Source organism: Canis aureus, chromosome 21 (genome assembly GCF_053574225.1).
Source record: "Canis aureus isolate CA01 chromosome 21, VMU_Caureus_v.1.0, whole genome shotgun sequence".
NCBI lineage: Eukaryota > Metazoa > Chordata > Mammalia > Carnivora > Canidae > Canis > Canis aureus.
In genome coordinates, this window is record NC_135631.1 from 4,015,652 (window position 1) to 4,032,098 (window position 16,447).

General features: G+C 49.2%; 1 protein-coding gene across 1 annotated transcript; it reads left to right on the forward strand.

The window, feature by feature from the left end:
• The first annotated feature begins 423 nt into the window (after nt 1–423).
• CDC42EP2 (CDC42 effector protein 2) lies at nt 424–9,251 on the forward strand. Its single transcript, XM_077862370.1, has 2 exons — nt 424–559; nt 5,855–9,251. The coding sequence occupies exon 2, from the start codon at nt 6,214–6,216 to the stop codon at nt 6,856–6,858; it is 645 nt and encodes a 214-aa protein (XP_077718496.1). The 5' UTR covers nt 424–559; nt 5,855–6,213; the 3' UTR covers nt 6,859–9,251.
• The last annotated feature ends 7,196 nt before the right edge of the window (nt 9,252–16,447 follow it).

The following is a 16,447-nucleotide window of genomic DNA, read 5'->3' on the forward strand; positions in this document are numbered from 1 at the left end:
TGTGTAATATTTTAACTCGGGGCCTCCGAGGCCTCATTCATTCCCTTAGCCCCCACTGAATACACTTGCGCCGGCCCCTCCCCGGACCCAGCCCCAGGAAGGGAAGGGTCCAGAGGCACTCGGTGAATCCTGAACTGTAATTCGGTCTTCCCGCTGCCGCCCCCTTAGCCCTCCGAACACCGAGAGTCTGGGCCCGGCAGGCGCAGCGGGAGTCCGCGGAGTCAGCCCCGGGCCCCACACCTCCTGGCCCGCAGCCGCCGAGCCCGCGCTGGAACCCGCGCTCGCCAGCGCCTGCTGCTCGCGGGCGCCGCGCCACGGGCCGGGGAGCACCGGCGGGGCCCGGAGGGGGCGGGGCCCGGAGGGGGCGGGGGCCCGGAGGGGGCGGGGCGTGGGCGGGGCCCGGCTGGGGCGGGCCGAGCATTGGCTCCGCGGGCCGGGGGCGGGGCCTCGGGGGCCAGGGACCTCTCTGCGAGTTCACAGCCGGGATCGTGTCCCAGAGCCGCTCGGTCCAGCTCTCGAGCCGTCGTAGCCCGCGGGTCCACCGCCTGCGCGCCTCAAGGTAAGTTCGGCCCGGGACTCTGCAGCCCGTCTGCGACTCCCAGGGGCCCCCCGAGAGGGCTACCCCCGTGGGGTCCCTGCTCCTGTGTCACTACCGCACAGGCCCTTTCCCCGGAGCCTCGGGCTACACGGTGTTTCCCGCCCGCGCCTCGGTCCAGGCGGCCACGCCCGCGCCTCCTCCGCCTGCGAGGCGCTGCTCATCCCGCACCCGAACTCGTGGGCCCGCCCTCACTCTGCGCCTTCGCCCCCTCCCCACACCCGGACGCGGGAGCGCCCTCCCGCCGCCCTGCGTCCCCGCCCGGGCTGGGGGTCGTATTTTTAGTCTGTGATGAGGTGTCCTCCTATCTTTAGCCGGGGCCGCGAGTGTCCTGAAACGGATCCGGGCTGGGCGCTCGGGCAGAGGGCGGGGAGGCGTCGGCGCGGGAACCCGAGCTGCGGCTGGGGAACCGGACCCGCGGGAGCCAGGGGTGGGGGCCTGCACGCCCGAGCTCTGGCCCTGCGCCGAGCGGACACTCGGACATCGCCCAGGCCGGAAAGCACGGGGGAGGCTCCTCCCAGAGCTTGGAGACCCTGGCAAGGTCCCCATCATCCCCTCTCCCCGCTACTGTCTGGTTGTGAGACCAGAACGCTCCGAGACAAGAAGATCCCTCGGACAATCAGTCTCTGGTACGTGAACGTGGGGCCCCTTGGAGGGCCCCTGTCTGGAACCCCAAGCGCGCTGGAGACCCTACAGCGCGCCGGGACTCCTGAGAAGCGGGGCGGCAGAGCGCGCGCCACCTAGCGGCCGCGGAGCCGAGCGCCGCCCCGCGCAGGGACCCCGGGAGACTCCGCGGCCAGCAAGCGAGCCAGCGCCCTCCGCCCCCAGCGCAGGCAGGCAGAGGCGGTCGCTTGGAGGATGGGGGCATTCGTTGTTGGTCTTGTTCAGAGCGCTGTCCTTGGATAATCAAAATGCTCGAGGAAGGCCCTACGGCTATTTGCGGAATGAATTGACGGGACTGACAGTGACCCGCTAACCCTGTCTGTTGTACATCTGCTCCCACTTGCACTGTGGCGGCAGCGTCTTCCAGTAGCCCTCTGTTGATGGCTTTGTCAGCCCATTTTATAGATGGGGAAAGTGAGGACCAAAAAGCTGAGGGCCACAGAATGAGTCCCAGATGGACATGGATTCAAGGTCCGGCTGCTGATTTTAACATCAGGGGGCTGCTCTTTGAACATCACTAGTGGAGAGTGGCCTAGTACTCCTCAGGCGACAGAAGGGGCTGTGCCTCCCGGAAGTCATTTTCTCTGAAGGAGGCCCAGGGCTCCTGCCCAGAGCAAGCTCCCGTCTGCTCCTCCCACTGCTGGGGGAAGCTGCCCCTCTGAGGCCCCCCACAGCCTTGTCCTGGTGGAGAGCTCATTCTCATATCTCTGGATCCTTGCAAGTTGGGGACCAAGTGACCCCAGCCTAGCTGGGAACCTGTCCTGCTCCTGTTTTCAGAAGTTGGGTGGCCCACTGCGTCCGAGCCACAGGGACCTGGTGCGTGCTGATACTCACTTGTCCTCTTACCAGCTGGGTGACCTCAGCAACATTCAGGTCTGTGAGGTTCAGCTTCTGCCTCTGTAAAAGGCTGTGCCTGGGAGCTTTAAAATGGGAACTATGCAAGGGCAGCTGGAGCCTGGGGTCTCACACTTGCCAAATCAGAATACTTGGGGCTTGATGATTGCAATTCCCAGCTCTCCCCTGGGTGGCTGACGCTGGCCCAACCCTCCCCCCCAGCGCCAGTTCTCCTCACATCTGGAATTGGGCGGGTACATCTGGCTCAGAGTGAGACAGCTGTCAGGGACGCCTGATTTGTTGTGGAAACACTCAGGCTGTCTTGGCGCCCTGTATGATTGGAGGGGGGACGACAAATCCCACCAGTCTGCCCCACTCCTTATGAGTGGAAAGGAAGGAAAAGCTGCCCCAGGACTGCTCGCCTACCAAGGAGACAGGTAGGATGTGTATGGGCATGCCCCCTGGTCTGGCATGGTAGGCGCAGGTAAATGTCTGTTCAATGAGTGAGGGATAGGATCCCAGGACCTCGAGGTACCCACTGCCTCCCCCACTCTCCCTCCAGATCCTTTCAAGCTTAGCTGGAATTCTGCCATTGGAGACTCATTCCTTTGTTTCCTGTTAAGCGGCAGGTGCTCAGGGAGGGGCAAGATGTCCGGTCTCTGTGGCTCAGTGTGGCTGACCTGGGGTGTCCGGTCCTGGGGTGGGGTTTCCTGAGTGAGGGCCTGGGCTGGGAGTTGGGACTCTGCCTCTCCTGCATCCTCCTTCCTGCTCCCTCCTACCAGCCCCCTCATTCTCCCTTCTCCTTGCCCAGGATAGAGAATTGGACCGGCCAGGCCTCCCAGCCGTTTCTCCGCCCCTCTCTGGCCTATTTCCCACCTGCTCAGCTCCTGGCCGCCTGGGGAGGGGGCCGTGGAGGAGGGGTGCTCATCTGGCTACCCTCTGGATGACCTTGGACACGTTTCTTTCTTTGCTTTTTGTGCTCTGATTCTCCATCTGGGTTCTCTCGGATCCATGTACAGGGGCCAATCCCCCACCGTGGGAACGCCAACAAGGCCTTGCAACCCTTCCTTTTTCTATTAAACCACTATGACACCCCACCAGAGTGCTCTTATTTTCTCCACAATAAAAATAGCTTTAGTCTTTCTGATTGCATAAATACTATGTGCATCTAAATAATACATGCTGGGATCCTTGGGTGGCGCAGCGGTTTGGCGCCTGCCTTTGGCCCAGGGCGCGATCCTGGAGATCCGGGATCGAATCCCACATCGGGCTCCCAGTGCATGGAGCCTGCTTCTCCCTCTGCCTGTGTCTCTGCCTCTCTCTCTCTCACTGTGTGCCTATCATGAATAAAAAAAAAAAAAAAAAAAAAAAAAAAATTAAAAAAAAAAAATAATACATGCTTATATTAAGAACTGAGCTTATAAAAGTATGAAGAAGAAAGTCAAAGTCATCTGAAATCTGCCACCTGAAAGATGAAAGAACCATCACCAACATTTTGGCAACCATCCTTTTCACAGTTACGTATATCATTTTAGATTAACAGTACTGAATATTGCAGGGAATTTTTTTTTCCAAGAGAAATTTTTTACTTTATAATGTATCCTTTGGTTACCTCAGCTTGCTTTCCCAGCAAATATCACAGATAATTTTTATCGAGGACACTTTTCCTCCCTTGGCACTGACCCCACCCCACCTTCCCTGCCCCCCACCCCAGTCTACACAGCCCATATAACCCAGTGCTGGTCTTCCAGATTCTTCTCTCTCTTCCCTAAAGCTGGATTATTTATTTATTTATTTATTTATTTATTTATTTATTTATTTATTTATTTATTTATGAGAGATACAGAGAAGCAGAGAATTAGACAGAGGGAGAAGCAGGCTCCCTGTGGGGAACCCAATGTGGGACTCTATCTCAGGACCCTGGGATCACAACCTGAGCCAAAGGCAGATGTTCAATCACTGAACCACCCAGGTGCCCCCTCTTCTCTTTTTATATAGGATATTATCCTATTCGTACCTGTATCTGTAGGTACACGTGCATTCACGGAAAGGGACAGAGAGGAGGGGAGTTGGTCACTGCTATCAGAAATGGAATCTTTGGGCAACCTGGGTGGCTTAGCGGTTTAGCGCCACCTTTTGTCCAGTGCGTGATCCTGGAGAACTAGGATCAAGTCCCACGTCAGGCTCCCTGCATGGAGCCTGCTTCTCCCTCTGTCTCTCTCTCTCTCTCTCTCTCAATCTCTCTTTGTATCTCTATGAATAAATAAATAAAATCTTTAAAAAAAAAGAAATGGAATCTTTTTTTAAGATTTTATTTATTTATTTATTTATTTATTTATTTATTTATTTATTTAAAAGATTTTATTCATTTATTCATGAGAGACACAGAGAGAGAGAAAGAGACAGACACAGGGAGAGGGAGAAGCAGGCTCCATGCAGGGAGCCCGATGTGAGACCCAATCCCGGGACTCTAGGATTCTGCCCTGGGGTGAAGGCAGGTGCCAAACCACCGAGCCACCCAGGGATCCCCTATTTATTTTATTTTAGAGACAGCGAGTGCTCAAGTAGGGTAGAGGCAGAGGGAGAGAGAGAGAATCTCAAGCAGACTCGCCACTGAGTGCAGAACCTGTTTTGGGGCTAAATCCATTGACCCTGAGATTGTGACCTGAGCCAAAACCAAGAGTTGGATGCTTAACCAACTGAGCCACCCAGGCACTCCAGAAATGGCATCTTCCATACTACTCTTTTGCATTTTGCTCTCTCCCTCAGCAATGCCTGTGCAAATCCCTCCAAAATGTTTTCTTTTTTTATATATATATTTTTATTTTTATTTATTTATGATAGTCACACACAGAGAGAGAGGCAGAGACATAGGCAGAGGGAGAAGCAGGCTCTATGCACCGGGAGACCGACGTGGGACTCGATCCCGGGTCTCCAGGATTGCGCCCTGGGCCAAAGGCAGGCGCTAAACCGCTGCACCACCCAGGGATCCCTCCAAAATGTTTTCTGGCTCCAATTTTTAAATGGGGATGAGAGGAGGGTGGTTGCAATGATGAAATGAGATGCGTTTGCAAAGAACTCAGCAAAATACCAGGCACAGAACAGAGTCCCCCAAAATATGTGTACCCTCCACTCCATCTTCCCCTCAGGTGCAGGGCAGGGCAGAGGGATGGTAACTATGGTTAGACTCAGTCCCAGAGCAAGGAACTGCAAACCTGGATGATAAAAGAGGAGCTGTGAGGTGACCTCACTTCCGGATGGGACTGAGATTGGGTCAAACAGAAGGGATCTGTCATTCAGTCCTGTTGGCTGAACACATACCATGTGTCCAGGCCTGGCACAGACAGGTAGGAGAGACAGAGGTTACGAGATCTCTCTCCTTGATCAAGCTGGGGATTGGGACAAGTCTGTGAGAACCCCACAAACTTGGCACTTGCTATGTCTTGGGGCACAGTCAATGTGCAGTAGGTGGTGAGTACCCAGACAATGGTGATGAGCAGAGCCGGAGCCCCAGGGCAAGAGACTCAGGCTCCCAGGACTCAGGTTCGCCACTGGTCAGGAGAGGGGCTCGGTTCTAGCAATCAGGCTGTAAGGTGCAGGAAGCCTGTAAGCAAATACCTGCTTCCTCCAGCATGGCTCATAGAGGGAGAGTGACCCCACTTGGACTCCCCTGGGGCGGCTGATGCAGGGGGCCGGGAGATGACACGGATGCTTCTGCCTTTTGTCCTTCTGTCTCTGACTTTAATACCTTTGGTGTTTCAGCTCTTCAGCCCCCAGGAAGACACCTACGAGAACAAGACCTGAGAGCATCGCTGCATACGAGAGCTCCACCTTTCTGCTGCTGACTTTCCAGATCCATTTCAACTCTTTTGGGAGAAAGTGATTTTTGTTGTCTCAACCTTCTGACTTCATTGACTATTAATCTTTCTTTTTCTCATTCCTTGGGCCAACTTCGATCACATTCCACATCATAGTTTTAGTCCTTTGGTAGGTGTCTGTGTCAGGAAACCACGCTCAGGGTGTCTCTGGCTGAGGTGATAAGAGGAGGCAGCAGGAGGCTTCTGTCCCCACGGGTGCATTGTCCCCAGCCCCAGCAGCCAGGCCGGGGCACCGAGGTCACCATGTCCACCAAGGTGCCCATCTATCTGAAGCGCGGCAGCCGCAAGGGCAAGAAGGAGAAGCTGCGGGACCTGCTGTCTTCAGACATGATCAGCCCGCCGCTGGGGGACTTCCGACACACCATTCACATTGGCAGTGGCGGTGGCAGTGACATGTTCGGCGACATCTCCTTCCTGCAGGGCAAGTTCCACCTCCTGCCGGGGACGGTGGTCGAGGGACCTGAGGAGGATGGCTCCTTGGACCTCCCCTTCCAGTTCACCCGCACTGGCACGCTGTGTGGGCGTGAGCTGCCCGACGGGCCGTCCCCTCTGCTCAAGAATGCCATCTCCCTCCCTGTCATTGGAGGGCCCCAGGCCCTCACCCTGCCCACTACCCAGGCCCCACCCAAACCCCCGCGCCTGCACCTGGAGATCCCACAACCTTCCCCGCACCCTTCCCCACAGGAGGCAGGGAGTGTGGACATCTGGAGGATTCCAGAGGCTGGCTCTGTGCACAATGGGCTGACCCCTGAGTTGGGGGCGGAGGAGCCCTTCCTGTCCCATGCCAGCTCCCTGCTCTCCCTGCACGTGGACCTGGGGCCTTCTATCCTGGACGACGTCCTCCAGATCATGGACCAGGACCTGGGACACATGCAGATCCCCACATAGGACCAAGGCTGGCCAGGCCAGGAGATCAGGATGGAGTGAATGTTAGAAGGCAGAGGGTGGCTGCAGCCCTGGCCTAGATGTCGGGATCCCGAAGTCCCACTGTGTGGTCTCTGGCCAGTGATTTCTTTCTTTGAGCCTTTGTTTCCCTGCCTCCCAGCCTCTCCCCAGGGGCAGTGTGCCTTACTGCTTTCCCCTAAAACCCCCCGAGGACACCTGCGGAAGTCAGCCCAAAGTGCTCTGAGCATCTTGGGCCAGCTGGACCCCCAACGCCAACTGCTCCTCCTCCTGCCCTCACATCCCTTGGATGAAGGTGCTGTCAAGGTGGACTCCTCTTCCCATCTGACTTCTGCCTCAGCCCCATGGGAGTTTGGAGGCAGGGGAAGCAGGGCACAGCCAGCCAGACCTTTGGCTCCTTGTTCTGGATTAGGAACATGGCATCAGTGACCGAATGTCCCTCTGCCCCACCCTCTCACATGTCAGGAATTCTGGTGGCAATGAAACTTGCTGCTGCTGGTAGTCACACTCCCCACACCCTTAACCTAGGTTCCCTCCTGAAAACAGACCCATCTCTATGACCTGGGCTCACCCTGGGAAAGACCCCAACCTCAGAAGTCTTCGTGCCCTTTGAAATCTTCTACCTGATTCCAAGCCCATAGTGAAAAGGGAGCAGGAACAACCCAAATGGCAACTGGGGCAATTACAACATTGCTTCTGGTTTACAAGAGGTGGCTGAGAGCTGGTGTAAGTCAGGTGCCATCCCCAGGCTGCTGGGGTCTATTGGGGGAGACCCAAGCATGAAAGAATAACCCCAAGTCCTAGTGCAAGGGACCAGCAGCTTCTCCAGCTTCAGAGGACTAAGGGAGCACACAGGAGTGAGGACCCCAGCCCGGGGCTGAGAGGGATCCAACAGCGCTCATCAGCACTACTTAGTGAGCATTTACAGGGCACGCAAGGATGTTCCAGGTCCTGGGGATATCAGGCAGACTCAATCCCTGCTCTCCTGTAGCTTATATTCTAGTAGGAAAAGATGTTCAATTTGTAAGCAAGTAAGATGATTTCCAATTTTGTTGAACACCATTAAGATAATGAGATCAGGAATTCCTGAGGTGGAGGTGCAGCTGGTATCAGGGCCCATTAGGATGGTCAGGTGTGACTCTGAGCCAAGCCTGAAGGCTAAGATACGCTTGTGCATAAGCAAAGGGCCTGAGGCACCAGAATGAATGACAGAGGAGCCTCCATGTGGTGAAGAGAGCATAGATCTCGGAGTGATCTAATCTGTATGAAACTCAGTTTTTCCATCTCTAAAATAGAGTCAATGATACCTACCTTGCAGGGTTGTGGGAAAAATTAGGGACAACGTTTACGAATTGCCACGTGGAAGGTATTCAAAAGTGGCTGTGGATATGAAGGAAGGGGCTTGGGAAAGGCAGGACTGAAGCTGGAAAAGCAGGTTGGCGTCTGCTGGGAATAGCTTTGCTTGCAAAGCTAAGGAGAAAATGGGGAGCTAGAAGGATTTTAGCAGGAGAAGCATGTGGTCAGATCCAGGTTTTAGAGGGATCACCACCCGGGCCAATGGATGATGGACCATAGGTCAGAAAGGAGGAAGCCATTGCAGGATGTGGAGGCCTGGACGGGCCAGGGACAGTGGGGACAGAGGACGGGACAGTGTTAAGGTGGGGGTTGTGTCTGATTGGTACAGACCACGGAGGGGGGCCAGAGGCAAGTTCAAGTCTTGGTCTCCCCTTCTTCCATTCTCTGCTAATTCTTCTCCATCCTTCTGACCCTGCGAATCCAAGCCTCCCACCTTGCCCCCAGTCTTTCCTGCCTCCAGCCCCTGTGTCGGATGTCATAGTGGGGAATTTGAATTTGACCAGGAGGCATTTTGTTGGCCACAGGGCTATGAGTGTGTGTGTTAAAATATATACAATATGAAATTTACTATTTTAACCATGTTTTAAGTGTATGATTCAGTGCCATAAAGTATATATTTTGCAACCATCACTACCAACCATTCCCGAACTTTTTTTATCTTCCCAAAGTGAAACTCCATACCCATGAAACACTAATTTCCCCTTTCCTTCCCCCCAGCCCCTGGTAACCACCATCTACCTCCTGTCTCTATGAACCTGACTACTCTGGAGACCTGATGTAAGTGGAGTCACACAGTATTTGTCCTTTGGTGACTGGCTTATTTTGTTTAGCCTGACGTCTTCAAGGTCATCCACCCTGCAATGTGTGTTGGAATTTCCTTCTTTTAAAGGCTGAATAATATTCTATTATCTACCTTTACCACCTTCTGTTTATCCACTCATCCATCAATAGACACCTGGTTGCTTCTACCTTCAGGCTATTATTGTGAACAACGCTGCTATGAACATGAGTGTACAAATATCTGTTTGAGTCCTTGCTTTTAATTCTTTTGAATATATACGCAGAAGTGGAATTGCTGGATCATACTATGGTATGACATACTGTGTCATTCTATATTCCTCATTTCTTGAGGAACCACCATACCATTTTCCATAGAAGCTTCATCATGTTATATCCCCACCAAACTTTGTCTTTTTAATCTGAAAATTTTGCCATCACTTAGAGATTAGGGGTTTCACTATCAGTAGTGGGATTTTATTTTATTTTTTTTTAAGATTTTATTTATCTATGAGAGACACACAGAGAGAGGTAGAGACGTAGACAGAAGGAAAAGCAGGCTCCTCACAGGGAGTCCCATGCAAGACTCGATCCCTGACTCCATCCCTGGACCCGGGATCACACCCTGAGCTGAAGGCAGACGCTCAACTGCTGAGCTACCCAGGTGTCCCAGTAGTGGGATTTTAACCCAGGCCTGTGCCTCTACCTGACTGCAACCCCCTCCTCCAACAGGGGTTCCACCTTAGCCCCTGGGAAAGTGTGAGGGCAAAGCAAGAGGAGCCGAAGCCCAGCAGCTCCTTGCCTGCAGGCTCCCTCTCTGTGCTTAAAAGGCTTGTCCCTTCTGCCTTGGAAAAGGGAGACAAGAAAAAAGGAAACCCTCCTTAGAGCTCTACCCAGCTGGAAGACCACACCTTCACCCTGGACCTGAGCTGAGATCAGGGTAGCCATGCCTGTCTTGGTTCCCCTGGAACCGTTCCTCACCCACCCTGCATCAGGGACCCAAGGGCCCTGGGAAACCACTCAGGGCTGCTGTGTCAAGCTGGAAAAAGGGGCCTAGGCAGGCCATCTGACCTGAAGCGTCAGATGAACTAAATTAGGAATACTTGTGAGACACCTGGGTGGCTCAGTGGTTGAGCATCTGCCTTTGGTTCAGGTCGTGATCCCAGGGTCCTGGGGTGGAGTTCTGCATCAGGCGACCTACAGGGAGCCTGCTTCTCCCTCTGCCTATGTATTTGCCTCTCTCTGTGTTTCTCATGAATAAACAAATACAATCTTTTTTAAAATAAAAAAACTAGGAATACTTGCTTGCACCAAAGTAGCCATGGATGAACAGAAGGATCTTTCCTCTTCAGTTTGTACAGTACTACCCGGGCACCATGCCCTACAAACACCACCCACAAAAAGGAATTCCCAAAAATAGGAACAGAAACTGTGGGGTGGCCAAAGAAATGACTGATGCCCCTATAGTCTACTGTTTTAAATGCCCAACATCCATGCAGTACTTACTATAAACGTAAGATAATATAAGCCTCCCTAGTATAATGCATCTACTCTTCTTTCTGTCAAAAATATATTCACACACACAAAAAATATATATACATACATATATGTGTATATATATATATACACATATATGTATGTATTCACTCTTCTTCCAAAGAGAGACAACTCAAAATCTTGTCAATGATCATATCCACTTACAAGTCCAGGATTCCCAGGTGTTTTGTTTGGGGGGTTTTTTGCAATTTTTTTTTTACCAACCCATCACAATGTTTTGCAAACTATGAACCATACTGTAAAGTTAGTTACCTCCAATACATCCTATATTTGAAAGTGGAAAGGAGAGAAGAATGGGAAAATTAAAATATGTAAAAATATACTTGACACAGCAAGAAGAGAAGTATCTGTAGAAGCTATAAACTTTGGGACGCCTGGGTGGCTCAGTGGTTGAACGTCTGCCTTCGGCTCAGGGTGTGATCCTAGAGTCCCGGGACAGAGTCCCCACATCAGGGTCCCTGCATGGAGCCTGCTTCTCTCTCTGCCTGTGTCTCTGCCTCTCTGTCTCTGTCTCTCATGAATAAATAAATAAAATCTTAAAAAAAAAAAAAAGCTACAGACTTTTTCTACAATGGAACTGTAGCTGGTATGAATAACTTCCCTTCCTTCACTATCCAGTTTGTATTCCCTTTGCCTTCAAAGATTTTCTTTTACTTTTTTTTTTTTTTTTTTTTTTTAGGGATTTTTTAAAAAAGATTTTATTTGACCGAGAGAGAGTACAAGCAGAGAGAACAATAGGCAGAAGGAGAGGGAGAAGCAGTTTCCCTGCTGAGCAGGGAGCCCAATGTGGGGCTCTATCCCAGGAAATGCAGGGCTCAATCCCAGAACCCTGGGATCATGACCTGAGCCAAAGGCAGACACTTAACCGACTGAGCCATCCAGGCATCCCTATTTAAAAAAAAATTTTAAAGTAACTCTACCCCCAACATAGGGATTGAATCCACAACCCTGAGATCAAGAGTTAGACTTCTATTTTTAAAGAACCCGAGTCCTCCATGGATCTCTCTGTATAAGAATTGACTTTTTCCCCAAAACACTTACTTTGAAACATGTCAAACCTACAGAAATACTGAAAGACTAGCACAATGTACATCCACATACCTTCATCTAGATTTGGTCATTTTTACCATTTGGCCTCGTTTTGCCTTATTCTTTGCCTATAAAAACTTTTTTCCTAACCTTTTGAAAATAAGTTGTGGACACTGTTACCCTTCATCCCAAATACTTCTAGCCCATGAAGTCTTTATTTAGCTTGCTTTAGTTTTATTTGGCTTCTTCAATCTATAGATTCACATCTTTCACATTGTTGGAAAATTATCATTTTCTTTTTCAACGTTGCTCCTGCTCCTTTCTCTCTCCTTACCCTCTGACATTCCAATTACAATTAATGTGTTTTAGGAGGCACCTGAGTGGCTTAGTTGGTTAAGCATCTGGCTGTTAGTTTAAACTCGGGTCTTGATCTCAGGGTCATGAATTCAAGACCTGTGTTGGGCTCCACACTGGGTATGGAGCCTACTTAATAAAATAAAAAATTTTAAATGTATAATAGATCTCCCAATATATCTGTTTCTGCTCTACTTCTGTATTTTTTGTTCTTTTGTTTTTCTATGCAGTGTTAAGGACAATTTCTGCCTACCTAGCTTCTAGTTTCTATGTTCCTTCTTCAGCTATGAGTAATCTGCTTAAAGGATTCATTCACTGTGTTCTTAATTTTGGTTATCTTATTGTTCAGTTTGAGAAGTTCCATGTTGTTCTTTTAAAATTCTTTTGTGGCACTTCTTAATAAGTACTTGTCCCCAAAAGATGTTTTTCTGCTCATTTTTAACTCCTCTAAACACAGTAAGCCATGTTATTTTATGGTCAATATAAGATAATTCCAGTATGTACAATCTTTGGGTCAATTTCTGTCTTATATTTTTTGTATTGTTTCTTGTGCCAGGTTTTTCCTCTCTGTTTGCCTGGGTATCTTTGATTACAGGCTGGATGTCATATCTGAAAAAGCTAAAAAAATAATTTGAGGACCAGGATAAACAGTGCATTCCTTCATAAAACCTATTACTCCATACCAATATGCATGTATCTGCCAGGTGACCTGGGGCAGGATAAGGATGGGTCTATTTTAATCCAAATTCAAGGCTTAAGCTTCTCTGAACCACCCAGATACAATTCTGGGCTACAAGTCCATACAAGTTGGGATCCCATCTTAAAGTTGTCCGTCTGTGGAGGGGTGTCCATCTTCCTCCCTTCCGCAGGCTTTGGATTTTGATTTTTAACCCTCCCCACCAAAAACCACCAACCAACACCTCAGTTTCACCTCAGTTATATCCTCCAGATTAGTAAATGTCCCCAGGACAAAAATTGCTTCGAATTCTGAGTTTACCTCTTTGGGTTTTAGTTTCCTAAATATCAGTCCAGTTATTCTTCACATCATTAGCTTTTCAATACCTTTAAAAGTTTTTTTTTTTTTTTCATTTCCTGTTTTTTAGTTTGTTCAGTTGATAAGATTGGAATTAAATACCTAACTAGGGATCCCTGGGTGGCGCAGCGGTTTGGCGCCTGCCTTTGGCCCAGGGCGCGATCCTGGAGACCCGGGATCGAATCCCACATCGGGCTCCCTGTGCATGGAGCCTGCTTCTCCCTCTGCCTGTGTCTCTGCCTCTCTCTCTCTCTCTCTGTGACTATCATAAAAAAAAAAAAAAAAAAAAAAAAAATTAAAAAAAAAAAAAACCTAACTAGGAGCTTGTCTCTCATTAGCTACCCAAATGTAATTTTAGGGAGATGTCGAGTTTCATTTATATTTCTCCATGCCCCCACTGGTTAGTAAAAATCCTATTTCACCTTGACAATTAGAATCAATCACCCCAGCCAATAGTAGTACTTCCTTTTTACTTTTTTGCCCAGTGGCAAGCTGAACGAAAAAAATAGCCAATTGGCAGTCTTAGTTCCTAATTCAAAGGAATCGTTGTTGTGCCCCCTGGTGGAAGCATTCCTCCCTTGGCTCAGGCTGAACCCAGAGGCGCAGGAATAGGAAACATTTTGCAAGTCATTAGTTGAGATTGGGAGAGACTGCATCCCACTTCCATTCCTTTGTTCCTCCCTGTAAGAGAAACACTGTATATGCAGGTCACTGGTTCAGAGCATCTGTTGTTCAGTGATGTGGCATGTCTTAAAAGAATCCTAAAACAGGGACCCCTGGGTGGCGCAGCGGTTTGGCGCCTGCCTTTGGCCCAGGGCGTGATCCTGGAGACCCCAGGATCGAATCCCATGTCGGGCTCCCGATGCATGAAGCCTGCTTCTCCCTCTGCCTGTGTCTCTGCCTCTCTCTCTCTCTCTCTGTGACTATCATAAATAAATAAAAATTAAAAAAAAAAAAAAGAATCCTAAAAGAACTGAAAGACATTCATTCTGGGCCCTTAAACTACCTTTCTGGTTATACGGAAATGGCCTACATATTATTTCTAATGCTTTTCATTTTAAATTTATTTTTTTTTTAGATTTATTTATTTATTCATTCAGAGAGAGCGAGAGAGAGGCAGAGACACAGGCAGAGGGAGAAGAGAAGCAGGCTCCATGCAGGAAGCCCAATGTGGGACTCGATCCCCGGTCTCCAGGATCACACCCTGGGCTACAGGAGGCGCCAGGGTGCCACTGGGGCTGCCCTCATTTTAAATTTCTTATTGAAATATACATGCTGTGAAGTGCCCAGATTTTGTGTGGTTCAATAAAATTTTATAAAGTGAACAAATCTATTGTACCCACTACCAGATGAAAAAGAACATAACTAGCACCTTTCATTTTTTTAAATAATAAATTTATTTTTTATTGGTGTTCAATTTGCCAACATACAGAATAAGACCCGGTGCTCATCCCATCAAGTGCCCCCCTCACTGCCCGTCACCCACTCACCCCCACCTCCCGCCCTCCTCCCCAACTAGCACCTTTCATGGCACTTCTTGTCACTATCCTCTGAAGAGAAGTACTCTTGAGTTTTCACCCCAGAGATTAGTGTCTGAGTAAGTTTTTTTTTTGTGTGTGTGTGTAAGTTTTTATAAGCGGAATCATACGCCATGCTTTCTTTTGAAACTGGCTTCTTTCACTCAATATTAAGTTTTTGAGATTCGCTCATGTTGTTGTAGAAAAATAATTTGTTCTTTCCATTTTGTTTAATTCATCCTACTGTTATGGGCATTGTTTTTTTTTTTTTTTTTTTCAGGCTTCAAGCTACTACAATTAATGCTGTGGTGTACATACTTGCACGTGCTTTTTGGTGTATATATCCACAAGTGAAGTTGCTGGGTCATAGTATCTCTGTGTGTTCAGCTTTAGTGATAAAACTGTCTTAGTCAGCTTGGGCTACTATAACAAAATATTATAGACTGGGTGGCTTAAACAACAGACATTTATTTCTCACCATTCTGGAGGCTGGGAAATCCAAGATCAAGGTGCCAGCAGATTTGGTGGCCGGTGAGAACCCGATTCCTGGCTTGTAGACATCTGACTTCTTGCTGTGACATTACATGGCCTTTATCAGGGAGAGAGATCTCTGTCTTCCTCTTCTTATAAGGGCACTAATCGCATCATGAGGTCCCCCCCACCTTCATGACCTCATCTAAACCTGATCACTTCCAAACAGCTCACCTCCCAAATATCATCATGTTGGGGGTTAGTGCTTCAACATATGAAGAAGGGGAGCACAAACATTCAAGCCACAACATACACTGTACTTTTCACTCCTGCTTTGGAGTCTCCTCTGATACTCTTTGTTCCCACAATCATTTAGTTCCTAGGGGTAAAAGAGTGGACCGGTATTGTTTCTGGTTTTTTTTCCCAAGCTGCTGGCACCTATTCTGCAAGTTGAGTGCAGGGTAGGCAGTGACAAACACCTTGCAACTCTCAACTGCCAAAAATTATTTTAAGGCACAGTGATGGTAAGATGTCACCTGGTTCTGAAATATTAAAATAGGGGATGGGGGCAAGAAATATACGCATCTCGGAATTTATGGAATGAGGTATATGGCAAAGACCATGGCCTGAGGACTGTGACATTTACAAGTGGAACAAAGGACAGACTTAACAAAAGAGGTAAAGGAACTTCAGTGTGCTTAGAGCACATCTAAGAGAATGCTGGTCTCAGAGACCCTGAAAAGAGCTTGAAAAAGGAGGGAATGTGGGGGGAATGTGGGTTGAACGCTGGACTCTTGATGTTGGCTTAGGTCATGATCTCAGAGTCATGGGATCAAGCACCCCCACCCCCATCGGGCTCCTTGCTCAGCGTATCCCTCTCCCTCTTCTTCTCACCCCCTCCTTTCACACGCTCTCTTTCTTAAATAAATAAATCTTTAAAAAGGAAAAAGGAGGGAATGGTCAGTGGTGTCATGGTGTCTGTGTTTCAACGAACCAGTAGGAACAAAATCACCATTAAACTGGGCAGAAGGGGATCCCTGGGTGGCGCAGCGGTTTGGCGCCTGCCTTTGGCCCAGGGCGCGATCCTGGAGACCCGGGATCGAGTCCCACATCAGGCTCCCGGTGCATGGAGCCTGCTTCTCCCTCTGCCTGTGTCTCTGCCTCTCTCTCTCTCTCTCTCTGTGACTATCATAAATAAATAAAAAATTAAAAAAAAAATTTAAACTGGGCAGAAGGGGCCTTGGAAATAAGTCAGTAGAGATACGGAGTATAAACAGAAACTTTGCCTTGAAAGGATGGAAAAAATGGGACGATAATCCAAGGCCACCATGGGCTGCAGGAAGGGCTCTCTGATTTTTATTTTTTAAATTTGTAATTTTTGTTGTATCATTTATTTATTATTTATTTATTCATGAGAGACACAGAGAGAGGGAGGGAGAGAGAGGCAGAGACACAGGCCGGAGAAGCAGGCTCCATGCAG